General features: G+C 39.6%; 5 protein-coding genes across 6 annotated transcripts; 1 reads left to right on the plus strand and 4 right to left on the minus strand.

Moving 5' to 3' along the window:
• Window positions 1-645: 645 nt before the first annotated feature.
• Window positions 646-3,532, minus strand: LOC101300914 (serine/threonine-protein kinase SAPK2-like). Of its 2 annotated transcripts, XM_004299618.1 has the most exons (10): window positions 3,155-3,356; window positions 2,988-3,062; window positions 2,752-2,757; window positions 2,449-2,550; window positions 2,158-2,211; window positions 1,979-2,071; window positions 1,802-1,891; window positions 1,612-1,716; window positions 1,391-1,489; window positions 646-1,105 (listed from the first exon to the last, which is right to left on the minus strand). In XM_004299618.1, the coding sequence occupies exons 1-10, from the start codon at window positions 3,272-3,274 to the stop codon at window positions 830-832; spliced, it is 1,020 nt and encodes a 339-aa protein (XP_004299666.1). In that variant the 5' UTR covers window positions 3,275-3,356; the 3' UTR covers window positions 646-829. The 2 variants fall into 2 exon arrangements, with proteins under 2 accessions (XP_004299666.1, XP_004299667.1); XM_004299619.1 differs by lacking the exon at window positions 2,752-2,757 and having other exon boundaries at window positions 3,155-3,532.
• A 1,154-nt stretch (window positions 3,533-4,686) lies between these two features.
• Window positions 4,687-6,174, minus strand: LOC101301392 (probable 2-aminoethanethiol dioxygenase-like). The gene is made up of 5 exons (XM_004299620.1): window positions 6,026-6,174; window positions 5,794-5,942; window positions 5,542-5,689; window positions 5,234-5,437; window positions 4,687-4,964 (listed from the first exon to the last, which is right to left on the minus strand). Exons 1-5 carry the CDS (start codon window positions 6,144-6,146, stop codon window positions 4,852-4,854), a joined length of 735 nt encoding a protein of 244 aa, XP_004299668.1. The 5' UTR covers window positions 6,147-6,174; the 3' UTR covers window positions 4,687-4,851.
• Window positions 6,175-8,029: 1,855 nt separating this feature from the next.
• Window positions 8,030-9,443, plus strand: LOC101301680 (14-3-3-like protein-like). Its single transcript, XM_004299621.1, has 4 exons — window positions 8,030-8,636; window positions 8,762-8,884; window positions 8,982-9,098; window positions 9,187-9,443. The coding sequence occupies exons 1-4, from the start codon at window positions 8,154-8,156 to the stop codon at window positions 9,244-9,246; spliced, it is 783 nt and encodes a 260-aa protein (XP_004299669.1). The 5' UTR covers window positions 8,030-8,153; the 3' UTR covers window positions 9,247-9,443.
• A 3,262-nt stretch (window positions 9,444-12,705) lies between these two features.
• LOC101301971 lies at window positions 12,706-13,969 on the minus strand. The gene has a single exon (XM_004299622.1). It carries the CDS (start codon window positions 13,892-13,894, stop codon window positions 12,902-12,904), a length of 993 nt encoding a protein of 330 aa, XP_004299670.1. The 5' UTR covers window positions 13,895-13,969; the 3' UTR covers window positions 12,706-12,901.
• Window positions 13,970-17,404: 3,435 nt separating this feature from the next.
• On the minus strand, window positions 17,405-18,376 carry LOC101296391. The gene has a single exon (XM_004301281.1). The coding sequence runs from the start codon at window positions 18,374-18,376 to the stop codon at window positions 17,405-17,407; it is 972 nt and encodes a 323-aa protein (XP_004301329.1).

The following is an 18,376-nucleotide window of genomic DNA, read 5'->3' on the forward strand; positions in this document are numbered from 1 at the left end:
CCTGCCTAGTCTGATGATGCACTGGATTAACTTGCTCCCAAGATCTTGTTTTCTAGCTTTCCATTTAGATTCTCTTAATCTTGGAGGCACAAGAGGCGCTTCTTTGTCATTTCCTTTCTGTCTTCTAGATAAAAATAAATAAAGAAATTATAAAAAATAAATAAATAAACCCCACTTTGATGGCATTAAAGCTTTAAAGCATGTAAAACATCCCCGTTTCAAGAGGAATTGCATAATAATTTCGAGCTTCATATCTATTCCTTTTGGACAGACCCGTACCTAAATATAGTTTTAAGAGTCAATGGACTCAGGGCCCAGAACCTTAAAGGTCCAAAATTTTCGTTTCTCTTTGTGTGATTACATTAGTTTAGTTAAAAACAATCAATAATAATTAACAACATCCAATTAGAGTGGTGTTAGATTACAAAAGAGAAAAATAAATATAAAATCTTACCCATTATATTACTATCATTAGTTGTCATTTTTGAAAAATAAACAGCCTAAGTAAGAGATTTGTTGTATAAATAAGATTTTTAATATAATTTCTAATGTTTTTTATTGTTAGATTTTGAGTTTATAGTTTTAGTTCTAGTTCGTGAAAATTTTTGTGTGTTTCTTAAAAAGAGAAAATAAAATTAAATGAATAATATATTTTAAGGGCCCAATTTTAAAAGTTCGACTCAGGTCTAAAAATTGCAGGTCCGGGCCTGCTTTTGGTAGGAATTCTGCAAGTCTTTACTGGTAGGAGCTTTTCTAAGTACACTAATATTACTTTGTACAGAACTCCAAATCGACCACCAAGAGTCAGGTATGCTTAATGTATTACAGTTTAACTACTCAAGTGGCACACAAAATCACCACTTGTTTCAACATCTTCAACTTCAGCATCCAAATCATCAAGATCCATGTTGCCTTCAATGAGATGCGTAACTGTGTTTGGGTACGGTACTGATTTTCTCGCCTCTTGAATTATGGACAGAACTTCTTCAGTGCTTTGGGATGGAATATTTACATCATTGCTCTGCCAACTTCCTCCTTCCATCAGCTCCATAGGTAAGTTCTTTAAGAACCAAGGGTGGCTTTTAATTCCTGCGATTGTAATTCTCTGCGAGCAAAGACCACAATGAAAGGACTAACACTTACCAATAAAAATCAACTCAAAACACATAAACAAAGCCAAGATATTGGTCAGGAATGGAACTGCTCTGAGTATGAAATGGTTGCAAGACAACTAGCAATCTAGCAGTGAACCTAGTTAATTAAGTCAGGAATAGAATTGTTCGCTTATAACACACATGATTTTCTTTTCCTCTTTAGGGGGATTAATGCCTCAATAGTTAACTCGAATTGTCTACCACCTTCAACACTTCAACAGATGCTACATTATTACCTTTTCGGGGTTTTCCACAAATATCTGAGATAAAAGATGTCTACATTCGATGGAAACTTGAACATGATCTGGTATTGAGTAGTGTACGGCAAGGATCCGCTGCATGAGACAACTTGTTAGCCATAGCTCTAGAAAGTATTCAGTTTAGAGGGATATAACACTGTTTTCCACTATACATAGCATGTTCAATTTTATTGGTGAAAAGTTGTAATGTCACTAACATTAATGGTTTTTCTGAAGTTCTTAGGGTCATCAGGATCTTCAAAAGGATATGCTCCGGCTATCATCACAAATAAGGTGACTCCACAAGACCAAACATCTGCAATCTATAATGTTAAGATTAGTTACAAATGCTGCTTAACCCATGACAATTTATGGTGTCAATGAGAAGGCACAGGAATTGGAATTTACTTTTCCATCATATTGCTTTTTAGATAGGACCTCAGGAGCAATATAGGCTGGTGTTCCTACAGTTGATTTTGGCTGAGACTGCAGTAGTGACTACAAAAACCAAGGGAAATAATAATTACTCAGTCTCATTAACCGATCGCCCAATGCCGAATCCTTACTATACAGTTTGTAGAATACCTTTGAGTATCCAAAATCACATATTTTGACACGAGGTGCTGTGCTGCCATCTAAGAGTGTATTTTCAAGCTTAAGGTCTCTGTGACATATTTGCTGCCACAAACGAATTATATACTTTCATTAGGAGAAAAAAAAAAACGGTACACCACACATTAGTAGAAGAGTTCCAATTGACATACCATTGAATGACAGTAACTAACTCCTGATATCAGTTGCTGGAAGAAAAACCTTGCCTGAAGCAAAAAAACAACAGAATTGCGGAAGAATGTCAGTTTTAGTAATATTATGACCGATATATAAGTAAAAGTGCTTGTAAATCTTTATATCCATTTCATGTTCAGGGAACAAAAAGAACCCCATAATCTGACATATACAATAATTTTCCTGACCCCCTCGTTAACTACTATACCTCATTCTCACTAAATCTACCAGCATTGCAAATTCTCCCAAAGAGTTCTCCTCTACTTTACCTCATTCTCACTAAATCTACCAGCATTACAAATTCTCCCAAAGAGTTCTCCTCCAGCAGCATACTCCATTACTATGGCTAAATGAGTTGGTGTCAGAAGAACCTGCCAGGAAGACATCCAATATTCCATCACTATAGCACATGAATTGATCGGAAATTGGCCATGGTATAGAATGTTACTGCTTAACATTTTAAAGAAGTGACAGGAAGTACGCTAATTTAAGCACACTAGAAGCATAAATTAGCGTGTTCTGTCTTCAATCCAACCTCAACAGATGCTGATGCAAAGCAAGCTTATACAAACCTGAATCTGATAGACATGCCATTCAAAAAAGGAACAAGGAGATTATGTGGGAGAAGACATTACATAAGCTTAGAGATTATTCATTCACAGTTTTCTCCTTTAGACAGATCATAATATACTGTCTTTATTAAACAAAACAGGTCATTGGTCAATCCTCTATAAATTGATCTTTGAGAAACATTATCATTTTTAAATGAAAAATGACCCAAGTACCTAACTCACCACTAATCACTTACCTCTTTGAATTGAACAATATTGGAATGCTTCAATGATCTGTGGTTCATGATTTCCCTTTGCACATGTTCATCTATCTGCAACACCACAGAAACTCAATATACCAGAAAATTTCAGGGAAAAAAAGAAGAAGGTAAAAGTAAAAGGAGTGAAGAAGATGAAGTCTGACCTTCTGGCCTCTCTCAATGAACTTAACAGCAAAGAGTTCTCTGGTCAACTTATCTCTGACCAACCTAGCTACCCCAAAATTCCCAGACCCAATATCTTTCACAATCTCATACCTCTCCATTGAAACCCAATCGCAGCGGCAGTTAGCACAAACTTCACAGCTTGATCATATGAAACACCAACTTGCAAGAATGATCTAAACCGCCAAAGGGTTCACAGCAACACATAAACCCCAATCTTTTTCTGTAGGTTTAAGACAAGTGGAGAAGCTAGAAGGTTTGGTGGGTGGTTTGGTACAGGAGTCTTTAAACAAAAGGGAAAGAAGCCAGAGTGATACTTTGACCACGGAAGGATGATGATCAAGGAAGAGTGAAGTGTCGGGCGGTGTAAGAAAAGTTCCTTCTTTATTTCGTGACGAGGAAAAGTTGGGCGTTACAGACAAAAGTCGAGCATTTTGACCGAGTAAGGTAACCTATGCGCTGGTTCGTTCGTACGTATTTTGTAACAGTGTGCTTCTATTTTGTTGAAAGAAGTAAACAACTAACCCCTAAACAGTGTGCTAAAGACCCACAGCAACTTTTATTTTTGATACCAATAGGTAATGGGGCTGATCATTGTTCTTTGTGTGTGAATAAGAAGCTCCTAAAATTTTAGCTTTCATGGACGTTACAAAATTCAAATTATGTCCGACTTTATGTGGACATGATCATTGCTTTTTATTTGTATAAATTTTAGCCGTGTAGATCAAAATTATTTGTCTTTTAAATTAGCATTTAAATATCACTTATGTAGAAAAATTATGTCTTTTTATTGAGAGAATGAACTCCAATCCACTCTCTTTATTGGCTTGGGCAACTTATGGTATTTGTTCGTGAAAGATCGTATGCCAAACATGGCCAAAACATGACTAGCTTGGCTAATTTTGATCTATGAGTGGAGGATTGCCCTCTATTTTGCGCAATGTTCAAAAAAAAAACGTAAGGTGCTAGTCGGAGTGGGACGGACGGCCGGCGTCTAGCATCTATAGGATTAATCGAGCGTCTAGGCGGTTTTTATTTTCTATATTTTTTATTTGTTAATAGCAAATAAATATATATAAAACATTATAATGTTCCAAAATAGCAAAAATACTTCAAAATAGAGCGTAAAATGTTCAACAACAATGTTTAAATAAAAAAAACAATTTGAAATAAACATTAAATTCTTGCTAACCTATGCCTCAAATTCTTCTTTTGTATATTTTTAATTTTTGCTTCCTCAATAACTTTCTTGCATCTTGCCTTTTAATCATCAGAAAAACAAAAAAACAAAAAAACAAAATAAAAAACCTAAGAGGCCTTTTTTCACGTTGGCGCCCAAAGTGAACGATTAGGAGGAAATCAGAACGGTGAGCTGACACCTAGTGCATAAACGGCCTTGGGCGGCGATTTTTAAAACATTGATTTTGCGTTGAATTGATTTTTGTCACATTCTATAGTTTTAGTGTAGATTTGCGTTTAAACTCTTACGCTCTTGTTATACATAAACAAGAGATATTTTTAAATCTATTATTTTTTACATATCCTCACTACTTGAGAATTGAAATGGATTTGGTCTTAACATTTGGGGAATACTAATTTTCTTTGACGAACCAGGATACAACTAAATTATGCATAATCATATTACCCTATGATTCTATGAAACTAATATCCACATTGGTCAACAACGGTCGTTGTCGTCATCATTATCAACATCAATATGAGGACCCAGATATGGTGCTCCTTCAACTACTAGGTCTTCCGGTAGTTCTTGTTCCTCGAGGATCATATAGCCTGAAATACATAAATATATTTTGTCACAAAACCACTCGTAACGACTATTGAATACGTATCAACTTTATCATGGAATAAGTATCAACTTCATCTACATGTATATCGATATACTAAGACGAGATCAATGTCATGTCTTGACTTCATCCCAACCATGAGTAAAGAGGTAGAACGAGAACTTATTAGCTCGATTACCTCAAGTACCACATCTCGACTTCATCCCAACTATGTATCGATATGTCGTTTGTATCAAAATCATTGATTGTGTTTACCTGGTAAGGAAGGAATAGGAAATTCCATGAAGTAAGTAGAAGGCCTTCCAAGCTCTTCAGAGTATGGTGGAGTCGATACATCCAAGATAGCACAAGGAGTTAACGCAGTAAAAGAGTGAATATTTCCACCACTTCTTGGAAATAGAACAGACGTTTCACATGGAGCACTCATAATGCCTTCCAAAACCTTGCCTCCTAATCCAACTGCACCCACAGATTTTAACCAAAATATCCACGTCAATCCACATGTTTATTTACAAAGGGTAAACATGAGATGGTAATCAAATTCAGAGGTTATAGACTCTTACATGTAGGGAATCCAGGAGAACTTTCGACCTTCACCCAATCGTAAGCTTTAACATAACAAGAACCGTAGAGGAGTTTACTAAACACAGTCATTTCAGGGTGATCATGAAGGGGAAGCCTGCCTCCTGCCGGAAAACAAAACACTCCGATCTGTATGAACATATCTAGTTTAGTCACGGTGCGACAACATAAACATCTCTAATGTACTTCTTGACAAGAACGTACACAACTACTTGTCTACATCATCTACTTACCGAAAATTGTTCGCATTCATAAACATGAATGTAAGTGATTTGGGAGATGCCTTGCCCACAAATCAATCCCTTATCACTGTTAGGGCTAGAAGATGGAGATCCACACGAGCCATGTTCATCGATTCCAAAATCTATTGCTGCAAATGTGCCTGCATTTTGTTCAATTTTGAGCTATCCACAAATTCGAAAACAAACATAACATACATATAAGCTAGTGACGAAGAAATCATACCAATGAGATTTCTGAGCCAGAGAATTTCTTTGAAAGTTGGAAGCTCTTTCTGAGAAAATATAACCCTGCAGGCTTCGTATAACATTTGTATTTTGGTTTTCTCCATTGTACCCGACTCCATTGCTCTTGGTGGTAGAATTTCTTACCCCTTGGGTGATGAGTTGATGACTGATTAATATAGAGGTGGAAGATAAGAGAGGACTTTGAACCCAAACTAACTGCTGTCAACTAAACCTGGGGGTATATGCGAATAGACTTTTTGGTTTCGATGTGCTGCTTCATTTCATGCCTTTTGTATTTTGGGGTTATTCCGTTATTGCATTCCCAAGTCATCGAGAAGGCTTGAATTTAACATAATGTACACACAACATTTGCCCTATGTATAGAATTAAATATGGGCGGAATTCAAACTTGAATTAAATATAGGGTTTGTCTATCATACCATATGGTATGACATACATATTACAAATATGTCTAATTGTATAATATATGAGGGCATTTGAAGGGGTAAATGGTCATTACATAGTCATTTAGTTGATTCTTTTATCAATAGTCACACATTTTGTAACGTATGCTATACCATATGATATATTAGAATTTTCCATATTAACATTAGCATATAGCATTTCTTTTTGCCACGTCAGTAATATTATGCGATGTTATGACAACTAAAATTACAAGTAAATATGACCACGCACAAAAGAGCTTCTAACATTAAGCTCGAAACTATTCCAAGGTGCATGAAAGTGATAGACCTAAAAGTCGTAATTTGCTTAAGAGAGAAGTTGTTGTTCCTCATACGGTACCAAAATTAAGCATGAAATTGCATGAATTAAAAACAACTAAAAATTTATAAAGAGCTCATAGACCTAATTATAATTATCACCAAAAATCTAAGCAACACCAAGGATGAACCGTCATATTTAACCAAAAAAGCAATCACATAATAAAGGTGAGGATGAGATTCGCAAATCACTAGTAACACATATTTGTCTTACGGCTTCAAACCAAGTAAGATTTAAAGTTAAAGCGAGTCGAGAGAAGCGGGCCCCTAAAACCTTGTTTTTCAAGTCAAAGGTTCAATATTTTCAAGACAATTAAGTAAACAAATATATATAAAAAAATCTTTCAAAGATAAGTTGTTCAACAATTTAGAATCAATAACACCCCATATAACCCCTTTAAGCGATCTCACTCACACATGTTAGAGTTCTATTGCTTTTTGTTTAATCCTTTTGCGACGACCAAGCGGAGTCATATGATGTATATCAAAATTCTCATGTTTGGTTATACATATAGTAGACAATATTAAGAACCAAATACTGTAATAATTTATCGTATTATGAGGATGTCATATATTTCTCACAATATACTCTCTATACAATAACCATTTATTTCATTCACTCTTTGTATTCTATTTTCTTCAAAACAAAACAAAAATTGATACAAGTAGAGCATGTGTGGAGAAACTGAGGAAGTATTATTTTGGTTACAAAAATGATGGCCGGGTGAGCTACCACTCCGGAGTCGGGAGCAATTTTAAGTATGACCTTTCTCAGGGTATATTTTTCACATGCTAGTGCTCGAACCAAGAACCTTTTATTACAGGAGAATCCTGAACATCCGCACCCATTTCCACCTAGTATTATTTTATGTTATCATATCAACGGTCGGTGTTGGTTCATAAATTAAAAAATATTTAAAAAGTGGGACACGTCGCAAGTGCATCTTCTGGAAACTGAGACTGGGCAGCCCAATCCACAAAAGAATAATAATATCCAGCCCATTTTTTTTCAAAATTCAAACAATAGAAGCGTTTGGCATTCAAACCAAAAGGCAAACTTTTTCCAGCTCAAACTCAATACCCCCGTGCCTTGCCAGCTGCTCCCAGCAAACAGTCCCTTAACCCCCTCTCCCCTCGATCCAACGGCCCACATCTCTCCTCCCCTCAACGCAATTATCGGTCCACTACCCCCAAAAATAAACACCCCCACAAACCCCTCCACTCCATTCCCTATTAGTTTTCTTTTTCTTCTTCTCTCTCACTCTCCTCTCAGATCTAAATCCCAATCCCTCTCTCATCCTTCTCCTCTTTCAACCTCTTTGACTTTGATTTGATTCGATCCCAATGGCTGCCCCCACGCCGCGCGAGGAGAACGTCTACATGGCCAAGCTCGCCGAGCAGGCCGAGCGCTACGAGGAGATGGTCGAGTTCGTCGAGAAAGTCTCCGCCTCCGCCGACAAGGAGGAGCTCACCGTCGAGGAGCGTAACCTTCTCTCTGTGGCCTACAAGAACGTCATCGGTGCCCGCCGTGCCAGCTGGCGCATCATTTCCTCCATCGAGCAGAAGGAGGAGAGCCGCGGCAACGACGACCACGTCAGCATGATCCGTGAGTACCGATCCAAGATCGAGACTGAGCTCTCCGGCATCTGCGACGGGATTCTCAAGCTGCTCGACTCGCGTCTGATCCCGTCGGCGTGCTCCGGTGACTCCAAGGTGTTTTATCTGAAAATGAAGGGTGATTATCACCGTTATCTTGCTGAGTTCAAGACCGGCGCCGAGCGCAAGGAGGCCGCGGAGAGCACCCTCACTGCCTACAAGGCTGCTCAGGTATAATCGATAATCGGTTCCAGTTTGTTAGTGTTGGGATTTTGATTAAATTGAATCTGAAGAAATTGGATGCGGAAAATGACGGATCCAAAAAATTGTGATTTTGAATGTGAATGGATTTGCAGGATATTGCCAATGCTGAGCTGGCACCAACACATCCCATCCGCCTTGGACTTGCCCTCAACTTCTCTGTCTTTTACTATGAGATTCTGAACTCTCCTGACCGCGCCTGCAATCTCGCCAAGCAGGTAAAGATTGATCAAATTTTCGACATTGATTGTGGGGGAAAAGATATCCTTGATTTGTATGAAATCTGATCAATTGTTTTGTTGTGGGGATTTTCAGGCTTTTGATGAAGCAATTGCTGAGTTGGATACACTGGGCGAGGAGTCATACAAGGACAGCACTTTGATCATGCAACTGCTTCGTGACAACCTCACTCTCTGGACCTCTGACATGCAGGTATAGATGCACATTCTTTCCCTCAATGCAGTTTTTTGTTCAAATTTTTGAAGTACGCAATTGTGAATAATGAAAACTTTGATTGCAGGATGATGGTGCTGATGAGATCAAAGAAGCACCCAAGCCAGCTGAGGAAGCAAAGCAGTGATCACTCTTTTTCACTGCAGATTATGGATTCGCTTCTCCTCTATATGTTTTTAATAGGAGAAGGTAATCCGTTGGCTAATTTTCGGTCCCATTCCGAGCTTCTAGACATCATTGTTGTCTTTGCAATTAAATTGTTGACAAACTCAGTCTTAAGTTTCCTTTTATTTTCCCCCTTTTTATTGAAGTAGTTTGTTTGGATCAATTCTGTGTTTCTGGATTCGTAATTGCTTAAACATATTGAAGGTTATGTATCTCTGATTGGGAAAGATATCTAGCTAGCTTGAGTATCTCTCCTGCTTGATTCAAAGGCTGAGCCATCAATATGATTTGATTTATCACTAGTCTCTAGTCTCTATCAATTGATCATGGTTCATACTTCATATCCTCTAGTCTTTATCAACTTTTATAAAGCTGTGTGGGAAGATAATGTGAAAAGGCGTTCTATAAAGTGAAAACGGTCCTCTCTGATTGGGTACAAATGGTGCAGGGTGCATGTGAATATGTGATCACCTTTATTTGATGGTTACATTTTGACTGGATGCTCCACTTTTTGTAGCATATGATCCTAGTCTAGTTGTTATCTCCATTTTTTGGCTTCATGGAATAAACCACCCTCGTGGAGAATGCTGGCTCTTCTTATCTTCATTAGCCCTAATGTCCTAGTAGGTATAAAGACTGATGTTAACCCTCTGGTGGGCAACCCCACTTTGCTTACTCAGATAGAGGTGTTGCCGTGTTTCTTAGGGGGAAGATAATCACTTTGAATCGGTCTCCAGGATTAGTTAAGAGATTTGGTGTGATCTTTGTTTATAATTATTCAGTCATATCAAATTAGGATTGATACGGTACCTCAGATTAGGACTTCTTAATCGTGGTGGAGACGGATTCAAAGTGATTAAAGAGTGTGCTATGGTGCTCACAAGTGGGACTTCTTAAGGTGCCAGTTGTGTTCCTCACTAGTGAGGTCAAGTAAAATATTTTTACTCCAGTGCAGTGTTTTTTTGTGTAGCGTCCTTTTTATTTAGGTTGAAGCGTGCTGTGTAGTGTAGAATCTAATATGTGCTTTATGTTAGAGGGTGGGTAACGACGTATGCTTAAACATGTCATTCTTTATAGTTTATGAATCTTACTAGTTCTAGGACCTCTCTATCGACCTCTATTCGTTACACTGAGCAAGTTCCTGGGTTTGAACCCAAGTGATAATGAGACCTATGTTGTCAACAAACTACTCCATTCCTCACAATCTGTGCAGTTAAATGTAGACTCGAAAGTTGTTAAGTATGCCCGGCTCAGAAGGCCACGAATAGTCATGAGAATCATGTGGCTTTCACTCAAATTCAAGTTCCGTTCGGTCTATTATGCTCGTACATCTTGAATATTGTAGAATTGTTTGTAATTGGATGGCAAGCGTAAATCTCATTGCTTGAGCTCCTTTTGCGGCATATGACTCTCAAGTAAGCGACAAGTCTCTAGTTCCATATATATTGTTTGTCAGAAGGCAAGCTTAGAGCTCACACAGCTTGTTTGTAAGCGACGACTCTCAAGTTCCCTACTTTCTCAGACCTCACCAAGAATCTGTTTGCAGTAAATCCTGCAATGCTATCATATACCACGAAGTCATTGGTAGTAGGGTTTCTAACTCCGCTCTGCAAGTGATGGGATCACCATAACAATTGGATGATAATCCTATTCTTATTCTATGACAGGTAGGTAGGTTTGAACAAAAGAAAGAAAATGTAAGACGACAACAAAAACAAAACACAGAAATTGGATAATTAAAAATAAATAAAAAATAAAAATTGTTAAATTCAGCCACACCAGACACCTAAACATAAACAAGCATGGATCATTGGGCCGCATTTTGTTTTACCTATTCTGTCTACAAATGAAGAGGGATTGTAAAGACAAAAACAAACTGCTTGCTTTGAAGAAACCAACAATTGCCCAGATGCACACAAAACAAATTATTGAAATTAAAATAAAAAACAATATCAGATGCTTTTCATGATAGAGTTCACATAATGTTGAGATCCAACGTGATTAGGAAAGAAAACAAAAAACCATTCAACCCTCTAATACTTCCAGTGACTTACTAAACTAAGACCAACAAGGTCAAGACCCAATGAACAACTTTTCCTAGAAACAGTGGGCCACGGATTTGTTTTCCTCTCCAAATCTATTTGCTGCTGAAGCATCTCTATCTAATCAAACATCCTAGTTATGCTAGTATCACAAATGGCTATCCAGAACACCTTATTCCTCAAGCATGAGAGAACCCTAGAATATCTCATCTGGTGAAACATACATTATGTTAATGATTTGTACCAGATGGTCCAGATTGCAAGTATTTGATCACAGAAACTGGCAGTACCTGTTCCTAAACAACAAATAAAGGTGATGCAAGCAATTTCACAGAAATAACAGATGGTAAAAGGTACAAATAAGAGATCCACTGTGGAATGATATAAAATCAGTCAAAACATGCCAATTTAAACTCCAAGCACAAGATAGATCTCTAACCACAATGTGATGTTCCAAGAGGTGCATCAAAGGATCCATTTCCTAGTTGATAAAAAAAAAGGGATCCATTTCCTAGGATTAATTGCTAAAGTTGTGTCTTGTTTCCACCCTTTAGGTTCATTCAAGATGAGAATGATGTTAAAATTGTACATTACTATCTGGGAATGGTGATGACAGGAAACGTGAGAATGTTAAGCTCTTCTCTTCCTTCTCCCACCTCAAATCATATTGCTTAGTCCAAAAGCTAACCTGAATTATTGTTGTTTTCTTATACAATATAATATCAGATATAATTGAAGTGACCTCAGGAACAATAGGGGATTGACCAAGTTGTTGGGGCTCGACAGAGATAACCTTATCAATTAAAACTGAACTACATGAATGAGCTCAGTTGATAAGTATATGTCATCCACTACTGGTTTGTTATACCACATGAACTTTGCAGCCAAGACTTCCTCAACAGTCAACAAATCTATGTAAGGCCACTAGATTCCAAAAACAAAGTAGTGCACAAGCTTCTCTCCATCTTCACCTTTTGCATTTGAATAGTATCACCAACTCAAACAAATGAAAAATAGAAATAGGCATCAGACCTCTTCTTAGACATTCTAAGGAATTGTTTCCTTCCAACAGACTATAGTGAACTTAGGTGCCAAAACATCATGGTGTTGCCCATAATACTACTGTATCCAGTTCGGTGATGAGATTAACAAGCTAATTTGACCCATATAAATAATGAAATAAATTAGAAACTTCAGTCTACATAGATAGTGAATTCAGATCATAGAGAATTTCACAAACTAAAATAAATTCAACGAAAGCATCCTTAAGACATAACTATATGTATAACATTTGATCTCATTAGCCCCCAAATTTCCAATAACAAAGAACAACCTAAATGTCTCACATTTCTCATATATTCCATTTACAGAACAAAGACAATACCCTAATTTTGAACCAGCGGCGGACCATTTCCGTCAAACCACTAGTAATTGAATAAATCCCTCAACCCATAATGTACAAAGTTTCTGTGGAGCAAGATAAAAAAGAACCCTAAAACTCTAAAGCAGACAGCTTCCTGTGTATTGTTTTTCGACATAAAGATAATCTAAAGCTGGACTTACCTGAAGAAAAGACTAGAAACCCCTCCACCTAGGGCTTGGAACAGGCACCGTCGGTGAGAGAGGAAGCTGAGGAAACCCTAACTGAGTTGGGGAAAGCAAACCATACTGCGACCGAGGCGAATTCAAGCATCCGAATGGAAGTGGCGACGCAGGCATGGCGAATTGGGGCTGGGAGGATGCCGCCGGAGCAGGAGCTTCCGACGAGGGTGCCATACCCTGTCCCAGCTCCGGCTGAGGAACCTGCTGATTCTGGTTCTGATTCTCATTTTGATTCTGCTCCGGTTGCGGCGGAGGGGTCAGGTTGGTCCAGCGGGGCGAGACGAGCGGCGCCAGCGGCGAGAATCCAGAGAAATGCTGCTGCTGCTTCTGGTTCATATTCGGATTCGAATCACCAGTGGACAGCGAGTTGTGGAGGTACCTCATGTAGGCCGAGACCGGCGACTCCGCCGCCGCGTGGACGGTCGGAAAAGGAGGCAGAGGCGAGAGCGGCGCGGTGGACCTTCCCATGACGCCGCCGAAATGAGCGGCGGCGGCGCCCATAGGCGGAATGAGAGAGTTATTGTTGTTGTTGTTGTTATTCGGCTGAGCCGAAACGGCGCCGTCGAGCAGAGAAGGCGGGCGGGAGGCGAGCTGGGCCAGCGGCGGAGGGCGGATGCGCTGGAGCCGCGAGCTCTGGGTTTTCGGCGGATGAATCGGCGGAGGAGTCGCGAACCGGTCCGTGTGGGCCGGTGAACCGGTCAGCTTCTGAACCACGTCCCGAAAATCGTTCTTGTTGATGTTGTAGACCGGAGGCTGGTGCTGATTGGGCTGCGAAGCAGAGGATTGGAGCTGCTGAAGCGGTGCGTTTTGGGGGTTGGGAGCCGGAACAGGAGGCGGGTCGAAGTTGGGTTTTCGGGTCACGGGTTTGGAGATCTTGTGGGAGAGCTTGTTGAGGTGTTTCAGGTACTGATCTCTATTGCTACTAGTAGTGTTTTCAGTAGAAGATGAAGAAGTCTTGTTATCCATAATAGAAAAAAGGAAAGGTGAAAAACCCAGAAGAAACAGAGACCCTTTTGGGTGATCTAGAAGATCTGAGAGAGAGATTTGAGTGAGGTTTTGGGGAGTGGTGGTGGTGGCCTGGAGGGGATAATCTTGGTTGTTCTGGGCAGTCGGCGAGTAGGGACAGAGAGTGAGTGGGGAGGTGGACTAGTCTTTGGTTGGGTATTTATATATCTATTCTCGACCAAAAAAAGAAAAGAAATAAATATGAAGGGATTTATTGTGGTTTTGTAGGTTAGAAATGGAAAAAAGGGGGACGTAAAATAATTAAAGGGCTTTGGTTTTGGGACACAAAAGAACCGAGGTGTCTGCGTCTAGGTGGTCTTTTTCTTTGGCTTAAAAGAAGAGACCGGAAGGGACATGACCCGTAAAACAAGCCACCCATCATCTCTCTTGCTCTCTAATCTTACCCGATGCTCTATGGCTAATCCACTTTTCTTTTGTATTCTACATTTTTCTCAAAATTATGAACTCTCTTTTTCATCAGTGTTTTCTAGTAGAGTTTTATCATGGAAATGAAAAGAAGTTGGAAATTAATATTTTAGATTTAGAAGATAAATAATGATATTGATTGGTTTGAACGACGCTCCTGATACAACTCATCTACTCGTCCGTGTGTTACATAGTATGATTGTGTTCATGTACTAAATTAAAATGTACAGAGTGGTTACACAATTTGAAACCTATAGAAAAGATGGCATAAGAAAACAATGTAAATTGTAATCATTAATGGATAATAATTTCTTTTTGTCTTCTCGAATCTAAATATGTGTCCGCTTACTTAGAATTATCAATTATGGCGATGACGACTTATGTGGTTGTCTGACACGTGGATAGTTTTGTTTGCCTCTCTAACTGCCTATTCTGGGTGTGCTAATGACACGACCCACCCCGAATTTCACCCTGAAACCCGGAGTAAGTCGTGCGGGGACCACCTCCAAGAAAAATTTACCGAAAAGATTGGTAAAACCTCCCTTGAAGATGGACAACCCTAACCCGAAAAAATCTCCAATTCACACACTTACTACAGCACTTCCAAAAATATCACACAATTATCCAGCTAAATAAAAGCAAATATTATTCTTCAGCAATTCTAAACATAAAGTCAACCGACCGAGCACACCACCGGAATAATATACAATAATCCCAAAGTATTCAGAGCTACTAGACACTAGCGGAAGCAAGAAAACACTAGTAGGTTAAACAGGTAACCTACTGATGAAAACTGGTGGAAAAGCGGGTAACTATGCCTCGTCTCCTACTAGGTCCAACCTGAACTCTGCAGACTGGGCAATTTAAAACGAATGGTCCAGGGGAAAACATGTGGAACAGTTAGAGTGAGTGAACAAAAATAAATTAAATAAAAATATTTCTTTATGCTTCCCCAATTTAATTTCCAAATAAAATAATACTGCATGCAATCGCTCAAAAGCGCTCAACTCAAAAACTGGCAACTTCACAACCAGCACCGGCTAGTCTCCAAAACTTAATAAAATACAGCCTCTCAGGCTAAATTATATATAAACATATATAAGTGTATGTATTTACACTCGTCAGACTCCTTGTATCAATTCTAAGAACAAATTAGAAAAATAGAAATTCATACAAGACTACTACGCTTGCGTCTAATGCTCACGTCACACCATAATGGAATTGTACCTCAGTATGGCGGAAAAAAAGCATGAGTGTATATATGTGTGGACTCCCTATATGAAAACCTAAATAAACCAAATAAAAAATAGTTTTCATATAGGGCTACTACGCTTGTGTCTAACACTCACGTCACACCATAATGGTATTTTACCTCATTATGGCGGATCAGCACGTATGGCTAGCTAGCATTTACATATACATACTATCATCATAAACATCCAATAAACATATCCACCGAAAATCTCATTTTCGGGATCTCTCCAAAGGAGGAAAATTGCCAAATATCCGAGAAATAAATAAATCTCAGGAAAAGAATTAAATGATCAACAGATAATTCATCGCATGCTTTTCAATTAAAATAAAGGTCCACTCACAAATTAGGCCTAAGCTGGATGATGCTCCGAGGCTTCCTCTGCTCGAGCCTCCTCTCGTCCTGTTCCAAATATATAATTAATTTCCCACAAAAAATCCAATATTTAAACAAAATAGGCAAAATTAAACATGAGCCTCCCACACACTCATCATCGCCCAAATTCGCCATTCTTAACTCAATACGGCTCAAACTTCGCCGAACATACCGGCAGCCGTAAAAACAACTTCCCACAGAATACGACTTAAATCCTACGGCCGGATTCTACATTAATTAACCGCCAAAATACCAAACTTCGGAAAATCACAAACCTATCCAAAACTCACTTCAATAAACTCCCCTTAATATTCCACATTTAAAAACATAAAAATCTCCCAACCGGCGACGGCGGCTCCGCCGGCAGCGGCGGCCGGAGGCCAATTCTGGCGACCTCTAAAACCTATGAAATTTTGACAGAATAATCTCCTCATCATGCTCTACAACTTTCCTGACCAGCACAAACCCAAAATCCAAGCCTTACTAGGGCAATCGAACACAAACACCTAAAAGCCCTATAAATTTCAACTCCACATTTCTCCTTACCTAGCTCAAGAGAGGGAGAGTCCTTTTAGGGCAAGGCTGCTGGGTTGGAGGGCTACAAAACCGTACCAAGCTTGCCCGGATTGGTGGCCGGAGGAGGGAGTTCCGGCGAAATGCTTCCCGGCGTCTCCGGCGGGATTTCTCCTCTTCCGGCGGGTTAGAGGCTCGGGGGCTAGGCCGGGGAGGGAGAGGAGGTGGCGGGGCTCCGAACTGGGATGGAGCGGCGGCAGCTGGTGGCTGGGAGCTTCCGGCGGAGAGAGAGCACGGGAGGGAGAAGGAAGAGAAAAGAGAGAAGAAGAGAAAGGGAGGAAAATGGGTTGGGCCTCCCAACCGGTCCAACCTTATATCAACCCAACTCAAAAATAAAACACCCCGAAAAATAATACCTGAATAAAAATTACCTTTTACTAGCTAAAATTTACTATTTTTACCGTCGTCGTATTTTCCTCTTACGAATAATCATCCGCACATAATCGTCCCTAAAACCCCTCTAGGGACCAATTAAACTATTAACTTAATGACGGAGACGGTAAAATTCTTATTATAAACCAGCTAGTAAATAAGGTAAAAATATAAGAGTCGGGATGTGACAGCTAATTATTCTTACTTGTGTATTCGTCTACTCCATGTGTTTGAGTTTTCTCTCTATGCATTCATATACTCTACGTCTGCTAATTGTTTTTGTCTGTCTATTATCTATTATGTGTGCGCTAATTGTCTCTACATATGCATTCGTCCACTCCACGAATGCTAATTGTTTTTGCATGTCTATTGTTCATTCAGTGTGCGCTAATTGTCTCTATTTGCCCATTCTAAACGAACAGAGAGAGATAAAGGCCATTCTCACTTGGTCCTCTAAAGAGGATCCTCCCCGTCTAGATGTCCTTAATGATAAAATGATCAGGATAGATTAGCATAAAGCAATTGTTATCTGATGTAAAACGATAGATAGAGAGTAGGTTTGTAGATGCAGAAGGACAATGTAAAATATCATGTAATTTGAATGTGTGAGTAGGAGTTGAAAGTGTAGTTGAACCAGTGTGGGAAATAGAAAGGGGAGTTTCATTACCTATGCCTCCAACACGATCATTCCCTTGATACTCTTTTGGATTCTGCAAATTTCCCAAGTCAGAGGTGATATGAGAGTTTGCACCACTGTCGAGCAGCCAAGTTGGAGGAGCTGGAGTAGACCCAGAAGCTGCCATAGCACTAAGGTTCCTAGAGGGCACCCTTCCTTGAAAAGACAGGTTCAAACGATTGTAGCAGTCTAGGGCAGTGTGACCAGTCTTGCTGCAAATCTGACATGTAGGACGAGCTTGATTGTTGAACAAGGAACTTGAGGATGGATGAGGTCCAAGAACAGAAGCACCTCGCCCTCTATTGAGAGGAAAACCTCGACCGAAGTTGGAAGTAGGGTTTCTAGCAGTGTAGTAATTTGGAGGACCGCGGCCGCGCCCTCGACCTCCTCGAGGACTGATTTGTGCAGCATGAAATGCAGTGGTTAAGGAAGAGACATCCAGGGCAGCTTGCTGCTGATCTTTGATGCGCCTCTCAGCTGAAAGAAGAAGGGCTTCCAGAGACTCATATGTGATGGGAGTGTCTCTTGCTTTAGCAGAGCTTACTGTATTCTCATAGAGTGGTCCAACATTGTTCATGATGATGGATACGAGATCATTGTCACTGATGGGACTTCCTGCAAGTGCCAAGTTATCGGCAATAGAATTGATCTTATCAAGAAAATCGGAGATGGACATGTTACCCCTCATGGTCTTGAGTAGCTCTCCGCGGAGTTGTAGGATGCGGTTCTGGGGATTGGAGAGGCAAAACGTTTTGCCAACGAACTCCAT

This window comes from Fragaria vesca, linkage group LG5 (assembly GCF_000184155.1).
Source record: "Fragaria vesca subsp. vesca linkage group LG5, FraVesHawaii_1.0, whole genome shotgun sequence".
Taxonomy (NCBI): Eukaryota; Viridiplantae; Streptophyta; class Magnoliopsida; order Rosales; family Rosaceae; genus Fragaria; species Fragaria vesca.

What these genes read in the sequence shown, in the direction of transcription:
- LOC101301971 (XM_004299622.1), bottom strand. Translation starts at nt 13,894, where the DNA reads ATGGATAACAAGACTTCTTCATCTTCTACTGAAAACACTACTAGTAGC.
- LOC101300914 (XM_004299618.1), bottom strand. Translation starts at nt 3,274, where the DNA reads ATGGAGAGGTATGAGATTGTGAAAGATATTGGGTCTGGGAATTTTGGG. An exon ending in AAAAGCAATATGATGGAAAA is followed by an intron (nt 1,717 to 1,801) that starts GTAAATTCCAAT and finishes TTAACATTATAG; the next exon opens with ATTGCAGATGTTTGGTCTTG. An exon ending in TTGTGGAAAACCCCGAAAAG is followed by an intron (nt 1,106 to 1,390) that starts GTAATAATGTAG and finishes CTTTGCTCGCAG; the next exon opens with AGAATTACAATCGCAGGAAT.
- LOC101301680 (XM_004299621.1), top strand. Translation starts at nt 8,154, where the DNA reads ATGGCTGCCCCCACGCCGCGCGAGGAGAACGTCTACATGGCCAAGCTC. An exon ending in CTGCCTACAAGGCTGCTCAG is followed by an intron (nt 8,637 to 8,761) that starts GTATAATCGATA and finishes ATGGATTTGCAG; the next exon opens with GATATTGCCAATGCTGAGCT. An exon ending in CCTGCAATCTCGCCAAGCAG is followed by an intron (nt 8,885 to 8,981) that starts GTAAAGATTGAT and finishes GGGGATTTTCAG; the next exon opens with GCTTTTGATGAAGCAATTGC.
- LOC101301392 (XM_004299620.1), bottom strand. Translation starts at nt 6,146, where the DNA reads ATGGAGTCGGGTACAATGGAGAAAACCAAAATACAAATGTTATACGAA. An exon ending in ATGAATGCGAACAATTTTCG is followed by an intron (nt 5,690 to 5,793) that starts GTAAGTAGATGA and finishes ATGTTCATACAG; the next exon opens with ATCGGAGTGTTTTGTTTTCC. An exon ending in TTCTCCTGGATTCCCTACAT is followed by an intron (nt 5,438 to 5,541) that starts GTAAGAGTCTAT and finishes CTGTGGGTGCAG; the next exon opens with TTGGATTAGGAGGCAAGGTT.
- LOC101296391 (XM_004301281.1), bottom strand. Translation starts at nt 18,376, where the DNA reads ATGGAGTTCGTTGGCAAAACGTTTTGCCTCTCCAATCCCCAGAACCGC.